This window comes from Trichogramma pretiosum, unplaced genomic scaffold (assembly GCF_000599845.2).
Source record: "Trichogramma pretiosum strain Unisexual culture from Peru unplaced genomic scaffold, Tpre_2.0 scaffold9, whole genome shotgun sequence".
In the NCBI taxonomy this organism is placed as follows: domain Eukaryota; kingdom Metazoa; phylum Arthropoda; class Insecta; order Hymenoptera; family Trichogrammatidae; genus Trichogramma; species Trichogramma pretiosum.
Window position 1 is genome coordinate 766101 of NW_019641697.1, and position 19649 is coordinate 785749.

At 39.7% G+C, this 19649-nt stretch overlaps 1 protein-coding gene across 13 annotated transcripts in view; it reads left to right on the top strand.

Annotated features, from left to right (window-relative positions):
- The window catches only part of LOC106651589 (forkhead box protein P1-like), a 140039-nt gene extending 120650 nt beyond the window's left edge, over positions 1–19389 (top strand). For 4 of the 13 annotated variants that reach the window (XM_014370152.1, XM_023462222.1, XM_014370160.2 and 1 more), the window contains 14 exons: positions 6208–6521; positions 6594–6870; positions 6964–7318; positions 7427–7670; positions 8318–8504; positions 8725–9022; positions 9232–9300; positions 10846–10922; positions 11231–11332; positions 15580–15752; positions 18422–18497; positions 18567–18679; positions 18745–19070; positions 19160–19389. In XM_014370152.1, coding sequence (XP_014225638.1) covers positions 6208–6521; positions 6594–6870; positions 6964–7318; positions 7427–7670; positions 8318–8504; positions 8725–9022; positions 9232–9300; positions 10846–10922; positions 11231–11332; positions 15580–15752; positions 18422–18497; positions 18567–18679; positions 18745–18988 — 2529 coding nt within the window. In that variant the 3' untranslated portion in view covers positions 18989–19070; positions 19160–19389. Of the gene's footprint in view, positions 1–6207; positions 6522–6593; positions 6871–6963; positions 7319–7426; positions 7671–8317; positions 8505–8724; positions 9023–9231; positions 9301–10212; positions 10258–10845; positions 10923–11230; positions 11333–12768; positions 12900–15579; positions 15753–18421; positions 18498–18566; positions 18680–18744; positions 19075–19159 lie in introns of those variants that run through there. The other 9 variants (XM_014370156.1, XM_023462220.1, XM_014370157.1 and 6 more) reach the window with 9 other exon arrangements.
- Positions 19390–19649: the final 260 nt, after the last annotated feature.

The window sequence follows — 19649 nt, forward strand, 5'->3', positions numbered from 1 at the left end:
TTAAGAAATCCCAGCTCTTTGTCTCTCGCACATAAATGTACAAATAATATAGTCTTTCTTCCTCTCTCTCTCTCCGTCTCCCGCAGCTCGCTCTCAAGTACGCGCGACTGAACAAACAAACTCCGTGTGTGAACTGCACCGCGCGCGATAGATTTTTGCTCGAAAATAATAATAATAATAATAATGACTCGTTTGTGTATATTTACGCGTCGGATCGTTTTTTTTTCTTCTATTTAACTCGAGGAGGATGACGTTTTTTGCTGGACGATGACTGAAGCATATAAATATATGAAAAATAATCTTTATTTACCGTATCAGTCATGTACAGGACTGAATATTTATGTCGCGCGCAAGCGTGAATCATAACAAACATATAACAATTTGAGAAGAAAAATAATATCTCGCTAATGTGCAAATCTATGTTTTTTTCTCTCTGTTTTAGGTGAGCAAACGATGTATATGAAAGATAGATATTGTGCACTGTCATACACTTGACTTGTAGTAGTACTTGTGCCAACGCAGATGGGTGAGTTTCGATTGCAATTCCGCCATACAAATTGTTCTATATACCCTCAAAATTGAATAATTCGTCGTAAAAATGCCGCAAATTGAATGGAATAAAATTGATAGGAGAAAATATAGAATACGAGCTGCGCGCGAACGCGTGGCGAGAGCCGGCGCTCCGTTATGGGGTACGAGGGACGATAGGCATCTTAACAACCGCAAATATGAGCACATCCTTGTCCGCAGGAAAATACAAGGCAATTTATACATCTCTCGGCGCGTCTACACTATAGCTGCTATAGGCTATACGTTAAATCAGAGGAAAAAAATCGATAAACACGTATTTTAAAAATCGCGCCTACGAGCGCTAAACTTTTGCTCCAGGGGTTGCACCCTTTTTCTCTCTTTCTCGATACATATCTGTTTAGCATATAGACTCCGGAGCCGAGAGGAGCACAAGCTGAAAATGAAAAACATCGAGATTATTGTTTCGAGGGGAATCGCGAGCGTCTCTCTTTTGCAATTAGAAATATCTCGACACTCCTGCGCGCGCACGACCGCGTGTATAGGTAATATATTGTTATCTCGGTAAGTATATAGCAAAAGAAAAGAAAAGAGAAATCCACGAGTCGAAGAAATGCGTCTTTTGGCAATGTATGTTTGTATTATCATATTTTTCGCATAATGCGTCGACGTCGAGGCAGCTATAACACTGGCACGGCACTACATCGCAGTGACATATTCAAGCGCGTACGGGCTATATATTTTAAAGTTTTATCGTTTATTGTTCGAGAGTATAATGCCGCGGAATGTACGTCATCGTGCACGCAAATTTTTCCCATAACTGCGCTCCTTTTCCCTGCATTATACATTACGAGAGAGAGAGAGAGAGAGAGAGAAGAATGTCTGCCGTGCGTTTTTTCGAAAAACTGAAACGATCTCTCTGTATATAAATTCGGAATACGTACATAGAGTAAAAAGACTAGTGGCAACAGCATCGCACAAACGACAGCAATCAAGCTTTCTCTCTCTTTCTCTTTGGCAAAATAAAAGATTCCAGCGCGGCCCTTGTTCTAGCCCTTCGTCTTCTTCGTTTTTCAAATCTGTACGCGCGCGTCAATCGAGTCAAATATTTTTTTATGTAGCAGATGGTGCAACTGCTGCCCCGAAACACAACCCTTTTTTAGGCACCGCTACGTCGACTCGCTGGAGCTGGGGCCGGTGTGAAAAATATCGGATAATTTCCCAAGCCGAGAGCAAGACCGGGATTAATTGTATCATCAAGCTGGCGTAAGAAAGTCAAAAGTGAGAGCTTTAAGTAATACCGTACAATTTTTAACCGCAACTTGGCGCCCTTAACAATGACGAGAGAGAGAGAGAGAGAGAAAGAGAGAGAGAAAGACAGACGAAGGGTCGAGAGCTTAATTTTCTACTGCTGCTCTGATTTTTAACCTCCGACTTTATGAATATTAATGCCCCGATCGGCCAAGAGGATGTTTGTGTTGTACGAAAAGCCGAGAGCCAAAAGTTTTTCAAGTCTTGTTAGCAGAGCAATTGTAGAGCGCGTTGGGCTCGCACAGAATGTCACCGTATATATATACACGCATATGTACATTTGATTTTTCGCCCGGAAGAGAGAAAAAGAAGGCGAGGGAGGGAGAGAGGAAGATACGAGAGAGGGGAAAGGGACTTGGGAAGCGTAAGAAAAGGCGCACGAGAAGTGAATAAATATACCTTGGTCCATGATCCCAAAGAATCTATCTGTTCGCACGGCGAAAAGAGCTTGGGACGAGAGGAGTATTCAGTATCTATCCGATGGATTTTCACGGCTGCGCGTGACCGTGCGGAAAGAAATATTCATAAATTCGAGGCGCGTGCCCGACACTCGAGCTCCTATATAGAGCATCCCACAGCAGACAGACAGAGTGAGAGAGAGAGAGAGAGAGAGGCGAAAACTTTGAAGGAATATAATTCTCAGCTTCGAGGGGATCTTAATATTTGTTACGAATAAATAAGTACGTGCAGCGCAGGATGTAACGTACATCGTGCTGTCGCGCGGAACAAAAAAAAAAATAACCGTCCCCGATCTCTGCATCGAGAAGAAAAAGCTCAGACGCTAATTGATCGAGCTTAAATATTGATGCCTCGTTCCTGCTGTTAAATAACGCAAAAGACTCGGTCAATAAGCATTTCAATGACGATTAGAGCTTTTTAATTGATTTTATGGAGTGTCAAGCGGCTTATTAATTATTTCAGCTGAAAATATGAGTGCACACGACGCTGTAAAATTCGTCGTGATTTCATTAGTCGGACGCTGATTTAGAAAAACGTCTTGGCGGCGCAACGCTCTGTTTGGCTTTCATTAACGAGTCGTAATCGGCTGAGCAAGCGCTTCGCGAGGACGACGCGATTCTCTCGGTGCGGATGTCCTGCATCATTTAATCGCAGCAGTCGAAAGGTCGATTGTCCACGGGAGCGTATCGAATCTTGCGCTGCATAATTAATAGCGCGCGCTCTGCTTTGCGAGTGAAAGGGCCGATCGGGCGAAATTGAATGGCCGGCCGGGCGTGCGCCTGCACTCGCCTTGTTTCACTATTTTTGGCCCCCGCGCGCGCGCAACGTTGGGCCATCGACAATATGAACTGTTTTGTGCGAGGGACAAAAAATAGAGAAAGAGGGCCGATGTCAATTAGCGCGATCTCCTTCATTGTTTGTCGACTGTTGTCTCCCTTTTCCTCTCTCTCTCTCTCTCTCTTGGGTTATGCGTCTGATTGTGGAAATACTGTTTTGTTTCCGCGTATGCATGCAGTCGCCGCTGCAACGTTTAACAATGTAAGTGAAATTGAGATATTGTTGGCTGCTTATTGTTCCTCGTGCATTTTAAAATCTGTTTGTCGTCATATATATCGCATAGAGAGAGAGGCGCACTCGAGAGAGACAAAAAACTGACCCCTTTAATTTTTATTTTTGTCAAATTTCAATCGTAAAAGCAGTTGATCCTCGTATAAACAGCTCGTGCCAGCGCGGCCCATGGAGCCAATCAAACTTTTTCAATCAAATCGACCTTAACCTTCTCCGGGCGGATTGATGCGGAGGATAGAGATGTGCGCGAAATGGAATAAAAAACGAAAAGAAAAAAGAAGAGCAAAGGAAGGAAGGCTTTACTCTTTTGGAAATTCTCTTTGTTAGCGCATCTACGATTCGAGGCGTGTACAACGTGTATGCACTGGAATTAGCGGGACTGTAGCGCGCGTCGGGGAAATGGAGAAAGCTCCGCTGCGCCGTATCCTGCGGGTTTGCTCGCACTCGACTGTGTTTGCACGCGTCGAGATACGAACTAATCAATCGCGACGATTCGCATGTGGGCATGTATTCTTTTTTCGCTTTACATTGGGTTTACTGGGCCGGGCTACGTGTGCGCCCGGTGTACATGTAGTGTAGAGGCTGAAACATAGGCAGGACCGCGAATCGGCGGCTCCTTTTCGCTGTACGGCGGGTATACGCGCCTCCCTTGCCCGACTAACCCGCGTGATACAATAAAAAAAAAAGGGAAAGAAGCGCGAATTCATTATGCGCGTCGGAGAAAAGGAGACGAGCTTCGTCTGGGCTGCCAATTTGTATTCCCGCATTTCTCGCAGGCACGCGCAGCTGACGACTCTCTCTCTCTCTCTCTCTCTCTCTCTCTCTCTAGGCTCATGTATTCGCGTGTACGTAAGAGTGGTAAATACTCGTCTCGCCCTCTTTTTTCTTCTCCTATACACACTGTGTACATTGACATGTAACGTTTAGACCTTTTCCCTTTTTTCTTTTTATTTTTCATTTTTTATTATTATTGTTTTTTCTTTTTCGAGTGCACAAGAAAACTGTACACGACGTTTTTGAAGTATGTTTTGTCTTGTCTTGAGACTTGCAGAGGCTGAAGAAATATTTATTCTTTAAAAAAGTCTCGGTGTATAAACAAGCGCGGGCGCATATACATGGGGAAAAATTAGCAAATGAAGATTCGAAGCAGAGACACGCAAGGACTCGTTGTACCCCCCCGCCTCGTGCTCCGGCTCTGATTATGCGAACGCATGACTGATATATAACGTGATTTAATATTAAAATATTATGACAAACGTCAACAGGAGGCGCGAGAAAAGCACCGCCTCGCTCGACTGATTGGCCCTGGGCTGCGCTGCTGCGTGTGGCGCGGCTCACGTTGAATACGAAATTTCACTTGCCGACGCGCCACTTTATAAGTGCCCCTATAGACGAGCGAACGAAAATTGTTTTGCCACGCGTGTCATACATTTTTCGCGGTCTGTTTGGCTGATTTATTCGTCCCCGATAAAAGAACGCGAAGGAAAAAAGAAATTGTTTCAAATGTGTCTGTGCTGCTCCGTGCCTATATATAGCAGCACCCGCGGGGACTTTAATCCTTTTAAGCGCGCCTATACGATATCGCTGCCACTTGCACCACCACTACTATCTGCTTTCTTCGAGTCGTCGTCTTAATTCGTTAATTAATACCACGGGGAAACGAAGGAGTCGAGAGAAGAGCGAACCGTCGACGAGACGCCTCCTCTGGAGAAAATTCCAATTTTTCCGCCTTTGATTACGGAGGGACTTAATTATCGCTCAGTTTTGGTGAACTTCTGCGCTCGAGAGATCTGTACACACATATAGAGTAGCCCGAGAACATTTACAAATCATCCCTGTGAAATTGTTATGCGTATCGCCGGCAGAGAGACAATCCCCGTCTAGCCGATTAATATATTATTCCGCATGTACCAGCGCCAATTTTTCTTATTCTTCTTCCTCCTACTCCTCTTTCTCCTCGGCTCCTTCTTTTCTCGTGTGTAAACGACGACGGAGCGAAAGAAGGTCTTGGCGAGACCCTTGAGGACCATTGAGAGAGCAGGTTAAATATGACAAGGAGAATTGCGACTGTTGTTGGCTGTTGAGATCTTCTCTCCCTCCCCCCGATTCCTTTGCCTCAATGCCAATCGTTTCTGGAGCAGAGCTCGGTCGTTCTGCTCTTCTTAGCTCGCGACTCACAAAGAGACAAGAGGATGCACATCTACGCGTGCATCATAAAAAAAAACACGCATAGAAGTATATATTTTAGCGTGTACGAGCTCGTGTGCGTACGGACGAGACAAACAGAAGGTAAAATATTTTCATTCCATTTAACGACTTATCCTAAGAACGGCATCAAAATCCTGGAAATTTGCAAAACCAAATAACCTCGGCAACTATACAACCTAAGGCAGCTTGGAGCAGCAACAGCACAGAGAGAGAGAGAGAGAAATCAAACAAAAGATCCATTCATTAACAGTTGTGTATAGGCCGCGATGTGCTTCTCCGTGCGCGCAACTTAATAAAACAAATCCGGCCTCTCTCTCTCTCTCTCTCTCTCTCTCGTAGTTGTGTAAACATCAGCAACGAGAGAGTGTGTGTATATATCATCGCATCTACATACAAGACTTTTCAACTCTTGCGAATACCATTAGATAAGATCAATATTATTCATTATAATAATACATGGAGGCAAAAAGCGAGGGAGAGATTTATTCGTTTTGTATATGTACAAGAAAGAGAAAGAGCTAGTGCGAGAGTGTAAGAGGGATTAGGAGAAAAGTCGAGACTATGGTGTTATTCTTTGAAATTTTGCAATTGATCTTTGATACGAATAACTACAAGAACTCACGTCCACGACAGGTGAGGAATCTTTACTCGGCGTTGAAACGACAGCAGCAGCAACAGCAACAGTGCGATGCCGGCGTGAGCGCGAGCAAACGCCGCGAGTCGCGCAGCAGCAGTAGCTGCACCAACAACGGGCCCGCCGACAAGGATCTGAGCATCGAGTACCAAAGCAATGGTAAGCTCAGTCCGAATTTAGGCACTGAGGCAGCAGCTGGCCCCCCGATGACCCAACAAAAGCAGCCCAGCATTCAGCAGCAATCCCAGCAGCCGAGTTCGGGCGCGCCAGGACCACAGCCGAGTCCGCATCAGAGTCCCCAAGCTCCGCAGCGGTACGTATAAACTTTTTGATCATTTTTTATTTGTCCATCCATACGATCTATTGATGGATCGATTGGCTGCAGGGCGTCGCCGCCCGGCCCCTCGCAAGGCCCGCCTGGAGCAGGCCTTACCGGCTCCTCGTCGCAAACCACGAGCCAGATGATGCTCAGCCCGGCCCACCAGATGCAGCAGATACTCCAACAGCACATACTTAATCCGGGCCAGCTGCAGACGCTCGTGCAGCAGCACCAGCTCTACCTGCAGCAGCAACAGCAGCAGCACCATCAGCAGCATCAGGATTCCCCCTCGGAGTCGGCCTCCAATCCCGAGCGATTCGGATACTTTTCCTCCCTCAAGAACGTAAGTCCTTTCCCGATATCACGATGACGATAGTCAGTGAGATATATCAAGCGAGAAGAACACCGAAGCATCCAACTTGATTGGTCTTTCCAGCATCAGCATCAGATGAACGAGCTGAGCCGCAAACAACTGGAACAAGCGCTGCAACAGCTGCAAGAGCAGCTCCAGCTCAACCTCATTCAACAGACGCATCTGCTACAGACGTCGGACAAGAAGAAGGCCTCGGCGCCGCTGCAGCAGTTGGCGCTCCAGCAGCAGCAGCTGGTCCAACAGTACCACCTGACGCAGCGCCAGTACCTCATCCAGCAGGGCCTCGGCCTCCAGGGACACAATCACTCGGCCGGCATGCCGGCCAACGAGTCGCTGCCATCCTGGAAGAGCGAGCCGACCGACAGCTCGGAATCCCATCCAAACTCCAACGTGTCCAAGTCCAGTTCCGGCCTCAATGGTAAGTTGGTCGAAGCATCGCAGATCCGCCGTGAGCCCCAACGCGATAGTACGATCGCACCGCATAGCACCGATGTAAAATCGAAAAATGGGCACCTGCTCATCGCAGGCCTTCTGAATTCGCTAGTTTCGAGCCGGCGAGCTTCCGAGATCAACGGCACGACGCAGCTGGACGAGAAGCCATCGCAGCAGCAGCAGCAGCAGCAACAGCAGCAACAGCAACAGCAGCAACAGCAGCAACAGGCCCTCGACACGGCTTGCAGCGAAAAGATGCAGCACCCGCTCTACGGCCACGGGGTCTGCAAGTGGCCCGGCTGCGAGTTCGTCGCGGAAGATTATCAAGCATTCCTCAAGTGAGTATCGTATAGAATAGATTTTGGCTGACCAAAGCAGGCCGCGACTACTTGCCACGCGGCTGTTAAATTCGGTTCGAAGCGCGCGATCAAAGATGAAAGGCCAAAATCGAGTCGCGGCTCGATCGAGAGAGGCAAATGAAATTCACGGCGTCAGCTCGCTCGCGCGCCAGCGTCTTTGAGGCTTTTTAACCGCATTAGAGAGCGACGAGCTTGTAATCAAGCGAAACTTTGAGTCGCGCATCGAACTCTCTTTGTTTAGAATAAAAAAAAAGTGCCCGAGACAGGAAAATGAAGCACGAGCTGTGGAGTGAGCGAGAGAGAGAGAGACTAGCTAATTACCTTTGTCTCATCAATATTCACGACATAGTCGACCGCATCGTTATGCTGCTCGACTCTTATCTACTTTTCTCTCTCGCTCTCTCCCTCTTTGTCTGTTTGTGTCATGCTCCCTTGTAGCCTCGCCACCTTGTTTCGAAATCTGTATTTTCCCCCCCAAGACTCGTCGACTCGGGGAGCAGCAGCTTGGTAGCCTGGCTTCGGAAAAACAGGATTACAAACGAAAGAACTCGCAAGCTTTTATCGTGTGGCATCTCGCGGCTAGAAAAGCAAGCCTAGGCATGAATCGACACTTGTCCATTTTCCAGACACTTAAATACCGAACATACATTGGACGACAGGTCAACGGCGCAGGCTCGAGTCCAGATGCAAGTCGTCTCGCAGCTGGAGATCCAGCTGCAGAAGGAGCGCGACCGGCTCACGGCGATGATGCACCATCTTCACATGGCCAAACAGATGGCGTCGCCCGAGCCGCCCAAGTCGTCTGAATCTTCGGTAAATGTCAATTTAACGTTGAACGATATATATTATAAAACACAACGCGCGCCGCGCTGGAGACAACATTTGCTTCAATATTATCTTAATCTCGCCGCGACCTTGTCTCCCTCTCGCGCGCGCTTGTTGTGTTATCGAAATAACTATCGCGGCTGCAGCAGCGCTGCACAATCAATGATAAACAAAAACAAACACGAGCTCCTCGACGTTATTTTCTCAGAACACACCGAGCATGCCGAAAATGCTGATGAACCAGGCACCGCCGTCGTTCGGCGGCGTCACGCAGGTCTCGCCCGTGTCGATGTCGGCCCTGGTCAGGTCGCCGGCCGGCGGTCAGCTGCCGCCCGCGGTGTCCGGTGGCGCCGGCCCGGGTCTGCCGCCCGGTCTGCCCAGCATGGCCAACATCTCCGGCCTGCCCCCGATGCCCAACATGCCCGGCAGCCTGCCCAACATACCGAGCATGGCCGGGCCCATTCGCAGGCGGATCAGCGACAAGAGCACGCTGTCCTTGGCTGGAGGTGAGTTCTTTCGAGCCGCCACCTTTTTTGTTCTCATTCGGCAGCGCTCCGTACCGAGACATGTACTATTTACACACATTCGGCCAGGGAGATTTACACTCTTTAACGCCTTTTACCAAATTATTTACATCGAACGAATTAATTAATGAAAATTTTAAATAAAAAAATACAACACTGAATTTCAAAACAAACAAACTGTATATTCATAGGAATATATGAGGAGAGCACTGTAAGGCGCAGGATGTTCGGCGATAAGGCAGGATTAGATATTAATGAAGGTAAATTATATTTGACAGACAAATGACAATTTGCCTTTTTTATGAGTAATAACTAAATTTAAAAAATATCTTGCAATTTCTCGCGCTAGTCGAAAATGAGGAAAAGCTTTATAATTGCATCTCAGTTTCACACTTTAACGTGTTCATGCATTGAAAAATCATTTTCCGCTTCGAAGAAATTGAAAAGATGGCTTTGTGGAAGATAGATTTTCTTGGTAATGTTGTAATTTTCGACGATAATGCACTTTACGGTCCTCTCTCTGATTTTTCATGAGCAAACTCAATCTATTTTTCTTCGTGTGGTATGCGCATTCACTCGTTTTTCCTAATTGGCCTCTAACCAGCGCCTCATTTCTCTCGCATAAACTAACAGCGGGCTTTTGGGGGAAAAACAAAACGTTTACATCTACACTTGGGTTCAGACAAAAGCTACAAATCTTATTGACCAAATCATGTGCTATAAGCGGTTGTTGGATTTAGGCAACGTCTGGGCGACATTTTTGACATTTTATCGTTTTTAAATGAGCTTTTTGTTGTCGCAGTTAGTGTTGATTATGACGAATGATTATTATAAAATTAATAAATCAATGTTTTGGATGAAAATAACTGCAGAGATTGACAACGAAATGCTGTTTGAAAAATGCTAAAATCATACAAAAAAGTACAATTTAGGCGAATCATACCTTCCACGTCACTCCGTTACGCCGGAAATAGCAGAATGTATATTGGAGGTGGCCCACTCGTAAAGACGTCGCTTTCTCATAAAGCCAATAGCTGCTTATTAGTCATCAAGATTTGTCGAGGGTTATTTTGTAGCTCGCCGGGCACTTAATCGCTGCGACTCGAATCGACAAATAGTTGCTCTCATTACAAAATTTTTTTTTTGTGCTGCCCGCCTCCGCCATCGTGTAGGGCTGCCCTACATGCTGGAGCGCGCTGGCCTAGACGTTCAACAAGGTACTGTCATGACTTTTCAATCATTGGCCTGTCAATGTTTACCTTACTTTTTGACCATCATAAATTTGTTTCTATCTCTCTCTATCTCCACCTCTACCTCTACCTCTACCTCTACCTTTCTCTTTCTCTTTCTCTTTCTCTTTCTCTCTTTGCATGATCACTATCTACGTTTTAATTTTTTTTTAACTTGACATGTAACAGTTTGTTTTATTGCACATATGCACAGACTTCCTCAGTTTTTATTAAAGCAGCAGACATAATAAATTGTTCATCTGGACAGCACTGCATTCGCACTTAGCTTTTTTTGTAACAAGCGTGCAAAACCACCTGTTTATGTTGGTTTATTCACTCTTTACTCATCAAAGTTATAATTATAAAAATTTGATTTTGTTAATGTTTACATCAGAGGGTAATCGATTTGCATACCGCAAAAATAATATTGAATGAAAAAAATTTTCCACCTTGAAATAAATATTTATATGCTCATTATGCAGAATCGAGAACTTTCCAAATGTTTGTTAATGTTGTCTTTGATAAATTCAACGTACATGAAACACGCGCTACAAACAAGTTTTACGTCGTTTGCAGAGATCCAGCGGAATAGAGAATTCTACAAAAATGCAGATGTCAGGCCGCCCTTCACGTACGCATCATTAATTCGCCAGGTAATTCAATTATTTTAATTTCTTCTTAATAAGCTCGCATTTGGGCAATCAATATACTAAATTCAAAAGATTAGTCAGCTCTTGAAGTTGAAGATTAATTCTATCAATTTTATAAACATTTTTTAATAAAAAAATATTTTTATAAACAATTATTTGTTAAACTTCAAAGGAATACTTGTTGCAAAACGCATTTGCAGGTATATAATTAAATGTGTACTTGTATATGCAACGTTTACATTGCTGATCGATCAAAACATTTTTTTTATATATACCATAGAAAATTGATATTAATACTCATTTTTTTGCAGTCCATCATCGAATCTCCAGACAAGCAATTGACATTAAATGAGATTTACAACTGGTTCCAAAATACATTCTGCTATTTCCGGCGTAACGCAGCGACGTGGAAGGTATGATCCTTTTTTAAAATCATTTTCCGCGTTGCTCTTTGACGATAAAAAGTATAAAATGGTAAGCGTAAATATTTGAAAATTCAAAAAACGCGAACATTTTAAACGAAAATTTAACGATTCTCACATTTTATAATCTATAAAATGATAACTTGAATTGTAGTATCACGAAATCTATGCACAAATTAAAAGTAGTATGGACTACAGTAAAAAAAAATAGAAAAAAGTTAAGGGAGCGTATTTTATTCAAAACTCAGAATAGCTAGCTATATCATATTCTACGAAAAAACGTCGACTTCTGGTTAATTTTTTTATTCGAATCGCACAAATATTTTTTCCATAATTGTGTGATCTTCCCAGTGCGGTGTTTTTTTTAAACGTATTGCCACATAAAAAAGCTTCGCCTCGCATGGATTTGTGTTGATGAGTTAAAAACACCTTTACCTCATTAATATTTTCTCAAAAATATAACCATGAAGGGCAATGAAACAAGAAGAATTACAGTATCACCTTACAAGGATGTAGTCAAGGGGTCTATCCAGCAGCAAACGTAGTTGACCGACTACGACTGCAGTTAATTCTCTGATTAATTTTGATTTTTTTTTTCAAAAAAATATATATATAAATTTATTTTTATTTGGTTATAATAGCAACTAATCTTTTTATCTTTTCAACCCTGTGGCATGATTTGTTATCGTTGTCCTAAATAGAATTAGCCACCTATAAATAGCTGTGCATTTATTTACTTGAGAATGCCACACGTCGCAAATGTTTATTACCATTAATTTCCATCATCAGTTCTACTCCCTATTTCATATAAATTAAATTGTTCATTTTCATATAATTAAACATTTTTTTCATTATCATTTTATAAGTTTATAACGCACATTTTGTTTTCAAACATACATTAGAATACACGTTATTAAATGTTGCACATTTATATTTCAATAATTTCTTTCGTTAAAATGTACACGACTTTTTTTTATACTCTGTAATGATCGTTTTCAATTTTTGACAAATCCAAAGTCATCCTGTGCATTCAACTAGAATTTTCACTGACTTCCATCGTCTAAGAAACTGTGGAAATTTTACCCGCTATCACACACATTAAACATTTGGTTGATATTTAGATACTCATGATATTTCCTTTTCATATGAAAAAGCTAGTTATTTTTATATCAAATACTTTGAGTTGAAAAGTTTCACATAGTCACAGCAAATTATGACAAATAAGCCGACTATGAGAAGCTGAAGGCAAAATCATAAGGAATTAATATTTTTATTTATCAATTATTTCGATTTATTGTTTTGATTTTGTTTTTGGTAAAAAGTTTGAATCATCCGATCCGACTTCCGCGGCTGAGTCGCGATTGAGTTGGGCTTAGTTGATTTTATGTTGCGTTGCTTATTTAGTCTATTGTTATTATTTTGTATAGAACGCAGTACGACACAACCTGTCTCTCCACAAATGTTTCATGCGAGTTGAAAACGTGAAGGGGGCCGTATGGACGGTGGACGAGGTGGAGTTTTACAAGAGACGCCCTCAACGCGCTTGCAGCACGACTGGGTACGTTGGCCCCCGCAACAAACAATTACAGAAATCAAAAAATTTTTCAATACCCTCAAAAATATATCTATTTATATATTATCGACATTTCCCCTTTTTCTCAGAAAATTTCGACTTTTTCTTATATTATATTATTATACTATTCCCTATTATCTTCATCATGAATAGCGACAGTTACGCGTTACTTTTTTCACTCATATTTTTTACATCAAATTCTTTAAAATTTATACATTTACTCATAAATTTATTCAAATTTTTCATGGTATTTATTATATTAAATTTTAATCTTTTACACATTTTTATATCTATTAAAATTTATACTTAACTTTCTTGAATCCAACCAATCCTATGGTGCTGTATTTAAAACAATTTAATTGAAAACAACCAATCGTTCATTTGTTTCTTATTTTTTAAAATTTTAGCTAAGAATTAAAAATTGTTGATGCTATCGAAAATTGCAGTACGATTGATTGTTTGAAATTTCTTATGTTCACTTGAGTAGATACATTTATATTCTATTAATATAGTTCTGACGAATACACAATTTTTTAAATAGTCTTCAACCCCTTTACTCTATTGTATCCATTATTCTTTTATTTTTACAAAACGAATTGCAGACACTATAAATTTTCATAAAATTGATTACAAAGTCATTACAACATTTATCTATTCTGCTCATTTTAAAATAACCAACACATACAACTTCTACGCTTTTTTTTATAAAATACACCGATTTATTTTTCTCATAGAAACGTAGCCTTCATTTTACATGTACAAATAACATCATATTGGTGTACACGCTTTCACAAGTTTTATCTCTTTTTATGTATTTTCTCTAGTCACAAATTAGATCATCACACTTTTTAATAACTTGATATATTTATTCTCTAAACATTTTGCCAAACTTTAACTCTTTTAATATAGAAATCACTATTAGAATTTCACCTGCTTTTTAATCTTAATTAACAAGTGGCGTCAAACTGAGATCGATCAAATATCGTATTATATTGCTTAAAAGTTTGGCGTCAGAAGCTTTTATATTATATTAAACACTTTTGAACTTGATTGCACATTTTTAACTATTTTTATGTGTTTTTCTTCTATGTAGATTTTACCTTAAATTTTTATCCTGTGACATTTTCGTCATAGGGTCTACAACTTTTTACTATATGTGTTTTTAAATTATAATCTCTAGCTTTTTTAATCTAATGTAGCTTGAATTGTTTCACATTTTTAAACTTGTTGTTTTTTATATTTATTGTTCGTGAAAAATAGTTCACAAAACCTCCAAGTCGAGAAGCTTGCTTTTGAACAGTTTGCAATAAATGGCTATCATCGCAATTTAAACTTTATCTTATATTATATTCTTATTATATGCCAACTTTTAATATAACTTATTTTCATTTTCATATTTTAAAGTTACTCTGATCAATGCCAATTTCAATTGATTAAATAATTTGTAAATTAGTTTTTATATTGCATTGAATGCATGTTTTATTTCTTATAAGTAATTTTTTTATAGCAATATTCAAACTCGACTTGGTGAAACTATAATTTTAATATTTTAAGAGACTACCTGTTGTGAGTCTGCTGCATTAAAAAATGTGATACATGAAAATGAGGGGTTGTGAGTGTGTATGAGAGTTGAGAGCGGACAGGAATCTTTAACAAGCATGCGAGCTTTGCAGCGACTAACAGTGCCAGTCTCTTTCGATTATTTATATTAGATTTTTAAATCTTCTTGAATGCCTGTTTATTGAAATTTGTATACATAAATTTAAATACTTTGTTAGTGTGTGTGCAAATGTGTTTATAAATCTATTAGAAGTGTGCATTACAATGATTACGAATGGAAAGAGAATAAAATAGCAAATCAATACCTTAATAAGAAGTACGAGTTCTTCTTCCGTTTCTTCTTTTGTTCGTAAACAAGAGACGGAAGAGAAGATTTTTTTGGATTTTTAAGCGTGACTTTTAGTAAGAGAGTGATTTAATTGAATAGCAAAATTTCCATGTACCACTTATCTTTCCTCTCGCACACAAAGTTTATGATATCTTGCATTATTTACTACTTGCCTCTATCTCTTTTCTCTTTTCCTCGTTAAAAGAGTCGTTATAATTTATAAAAAAGTGTTTGAAACATGCACGCACATTGTCACACCGTCGGAAAATGAAAAAAAGCCAAAAACAGAGAATAAAAGAGAGGCATTTAGTTGTTAATTTATAAAATACGTAGGGATGAAGTCGTCTTAAGATAGTCATTTGATCTAAGAATAACTATAAAATTATTAAATATTAATCGTTCGAAAAGAAAATTGCTTTCAAAGATGCATGTTTATCGCGTCAAAATTGTAGCATTCTTTTCTATCTATGATACGATTCATCAGTGAGTATATGATAAGAAAATGGATAATCTAAAAATATCCCTATTAAATTAAACGAACTCGTGACAAAGGCTCTTTGTGAAGCCATTTTCTTTTCCCATAATTTCTTCCAAGGCATATTCAGCAAGTTCCTGCAGAAGGAGAAATGAAAATCATTGAATTTTTTTATTACAGCGAAGGCAATTAAAAAAATAATTTTATTTAATTTGAACAGCTAGAAAAACAAAAACCATCTGAATTTTGTTTGTACTCTCTTTTCTCTATTTCTTGGTGGTCTTTTTTATCTGTGTATACAGAACGCGATCCGCACCAATCTATCGTTGCACAAGTGTTTTGTGCGCTATGAGGACGACTTCGGGTCATTCTGGATGGTGGACGACGCCGAGTTCGTAAAGCGGCGACATCTGTCTCGCGGCCGCCCCAGGAAATATGACCCAACCCCATCACCCACTCCACCCCACTCCGCACAGTAAGCACTACCACTATTTTAGAAAAAAAAAAATTACTGCGCTGCTGGCTGATATTAATATATAAAAAAAAAAACACTTAAAGATGTACTGTTAAAAAAAGGCGTGAATCCGACGTAGTCCGTCTTGCTATCAATGTTTGCATCGTCCGATCTCTTTCTCGTTTTTATTCATTCACTTTTATTTTTTATTCTAACCCAATTGTTCTTTTTAATTTTAATCGTATAGTTTTTGGCTGTACATAACTTCACGAATTTTAATAAAAATAATATGATAAAATTTTCTCAACCCAATTAAAAACCAATGATTTTTAAAGTTTATTATAAAATCATTTCAAAAAGTTTGGTTATCATTGTCCATTTCAATGATTTGATTTTTTTAATGCATTCTACTTTGCACCCTGATTTTTTTCTTCTCTATGATTTTTTCCAATTTTTCTCTCTCTTTATCGCTCTCTTCTTTACCTTTTCCCTTTCAGAGTTTTTTATTTGCTCCTATACTTCGTTGTCGTTTAGAATTTCTTGCATTATTTGTATCCATTGAGTGGCTTTGCGAGAAACTAAATTCAAAATTAAACATTGTAACAACGAGCGATCAGAAAAAAATTGTTTCACGCTGAAGCCCTCTCTGAAGCTTAGCATTGTTCGATGTAAATGTATTAATCGATCTAAAATATAAAATAGACCAAATTACGTGTATTTAATGCACAACCTTCGGAATCGCTCAGAGCATAAATAGATACTTGATTTTGTATTGTAAAGTTAGGTTCTTTTTTGCTTCTGCAAATTTCAAAGCGTTATTGTTAATTTTAAGTTGCTTTCATAGATTTTTTTTAGCTCATGCTAATAGATACTTTCGTACACGAAAATCCGCACGATCTCGATCCGAAGATAACACTATTCTCTGATAGTAGTCTAAATCGTTGCGGGTTAATTGTACTTGAATAATAATCCATATCCTTGATCGTTATCCTCTGTTAGTCGCTAGCATATTTTTTTACGCTTTTATTACTGCTAAATGAGAATTTATTTTTGAGGAGTGAATGCTTTTTTCAGCATGGCTTGCTCGTATTTTTTAATCACAAGATTATCGCACGAATCGCAGGTATTTTCACAATGTCCTAAAAATTTGAAACAAAAATTATGAGAAAAATATCTGCGATTATAGCGTGCACGTGTAATTGCTACGTGTAGATGCTTCTCGAATGTCGGGGCTTCACCTGCTTTTGGCATAAATGTACTTAATAATGTGTGACGTGTGCTATTGTGAAAAATAAGAAAGCTGATGCGGGGCTGCTAGGTGGAGGTGAGAGACTTCGTCATTACTCAAGGTACCATTAATGACTTTTAACATATAATAATTGAGATAAATCCATATAATAAGCAATAAATTACTCGAAGATCTCGAGGCCATTCAGAATTTTTTCTAATGTTTAAACTTTTATATCTTAAGCTTATTTATATTCATTATTATTAAGTACTAGTTATTAAATTTTATAAATTTTTACCATATCTTAATGTATTTTTGACATTTCTCTCTATCTTAAAATTTTTAATATTACTACTTTTAAATGTAACTTTTTGAGCCTCGGACAGCGTCATCTTCATAAACGGCTTCAAGGCAAAGATTAACAATAATGCATGTTGTTACTATTTTCGGCGTATCTTGTAAACGACTCACGCTCAATATTTATTCTAATTGTTTTTTCAAACACTCATCTAAACTGCGCAGTTATTTGCAAGAGCTCGCGCGTGTATATTTTGACAGATGTATACACAATTTTTGCTCTCGGACATTTTTCAACGCACGGACCGAGTCAGAGACGAAGCGAGGGAGCGAGAAAGATCGTTCCAAGGTAAACTCTTGGGCCGTTTATAAGTGACGCATTTTGCTTCAAGTTTCGTTAAAATATTGTACATTAATTAAGTTTTCATGAAAAAAAACGAAGCAACGAGGCCGAATTCTCTTTAAATTTTTAATCTTCTGTAAATCTGTACACTCAATCTAATATCGCTCCTGTCCTGGGTCATGACTCACACGAAAGGTCATAGGTAATCATGTAGTTTGTTCTATTTTTCAAATTTAATTCTATCTATTTGAACTACTTATTATTATTACATTTTTTTCAAGTCGTAAATACTTAGATATATAATATATATAAAACATATTAAATAGTATAATTTAATGAATATGCTTTATGTATATGTATAATATTTATATTTATGAAAAATCATTGATTCACTTTTTCTACTTTTTCATATTTTTATCTCTCTTCATTATATTACATGTTTGTGCTTTATATAATATACTCTTAGAATAATTTATATGTCGCTTTTCAAATTTTTCTATTCATATCTTATATTAATATTTGAAAATCTTTTTCTCTTTTTATAAATATATATACTTATGTGTTCCATTTTCTGATCCCAATTTTTATCTACTTTATAATATATCTTTTCATATATCTATATTTACATAAATTTAAATTTTAATATTCCATTTTTTACATTAATATTCGAAACCAATTGAACGATTCACTCATACAATCATACACGCACATCCCCCACATATACCCACACACAAACTATTTTCTCTAATATAAATAATATGCACCTCAAAGAAAATCGATTAAAAAATTGATTAGTGGTTTTTTCTGTTGTTCACCATTTAGAGGTGTACCTTCGAAGAGCCCGACACTCACACACAGTCCAACGATGTACGGTGACGCTTTGAATGTCAATCTTCAGGTATCTAAGATGAAAAAATTATTCTAGATAGTAATTGGAGGAACGAAGAAATGCATTTTGTTTGTAAAGTATTTTCAGGCCGCACTCGGCGAGTCTAATATGGGATTTTTGAACAATGCCATGTGTACGTCGACAGCTGGCAGCCCAGACAAAGATCACAATATGAGCCACAACGATCTAATGTAGGTTGAAAACTGTTCATGGAAAAATTCACGTCTAGTCGAATATAATATGAAAAATTATGCAGGAACTCCCCGTTAATGGATGACTCGAGCATGCACATAAAGCGCGAAGGACAGAGTCCCGAAGGCGGCAAACTATCGAGGTTGATAAAGATGGAGGGCCCAGTCGAACACGACCCCGAGGACGAGGCCTGCATCAACGACGACCGCGATTATCCGGAGAGCCAAGGACACGACTCCGGCCCCGACGAGGACATGGCCGAGGACCTGTCCATGGCCGCCGAGGTCCAGTTACCCGATGACGCGTAGTCGCTCGGGGTGGGCGCTGGACAACGCCTCGATCAATTGCCGCCCTGGTTTTAATGCAGACTGGCGGACTTTCTGTCGTTAGGTAGGTACGGTACCGTGGCTCGCTCGCAGCTGCGAAATCATGCTCGGTTATTGCAGCGGCTATAAATATTGAATTTTTTCTCACTGCAGTTGTACTCTTTGATCGGAGCAATCGACTAATAAGCGCTCGATCGCAAACATTCCTGGCTGAAGCACAAATAAATGTTTAAGAGAAAAAAAAATTTTCAACACACGCACGGGGCACGGCACTATCGGCTGATTTGCAGAAAGACTAACGAAAAAATCCAAGATTCAGATTTGTTTCTGCAGGTTACGTTGTACATGATCAGCCACTAAAGACGATCGCCAGGACTCGATGAGAAAAGGAGAGAAAAGAAATGCAAATCAAAAGCAGCCCTTGCCAAAATTGACATTAAACGACGACGAAAGAAATCAGTGCGTGCAAAAGTGTGTTGGAACGTGCAACAGGGCGACTCATCCATATCTTTGAAAACAAGCAATTAACGCAAACAACGATATATATTTGACGAGCTCTACATATTATTAGTATATACGATACGAACACAAATTACAATGAAATAAAGAAAAAGGAAGCACGAACAAAAATCAAATATATATA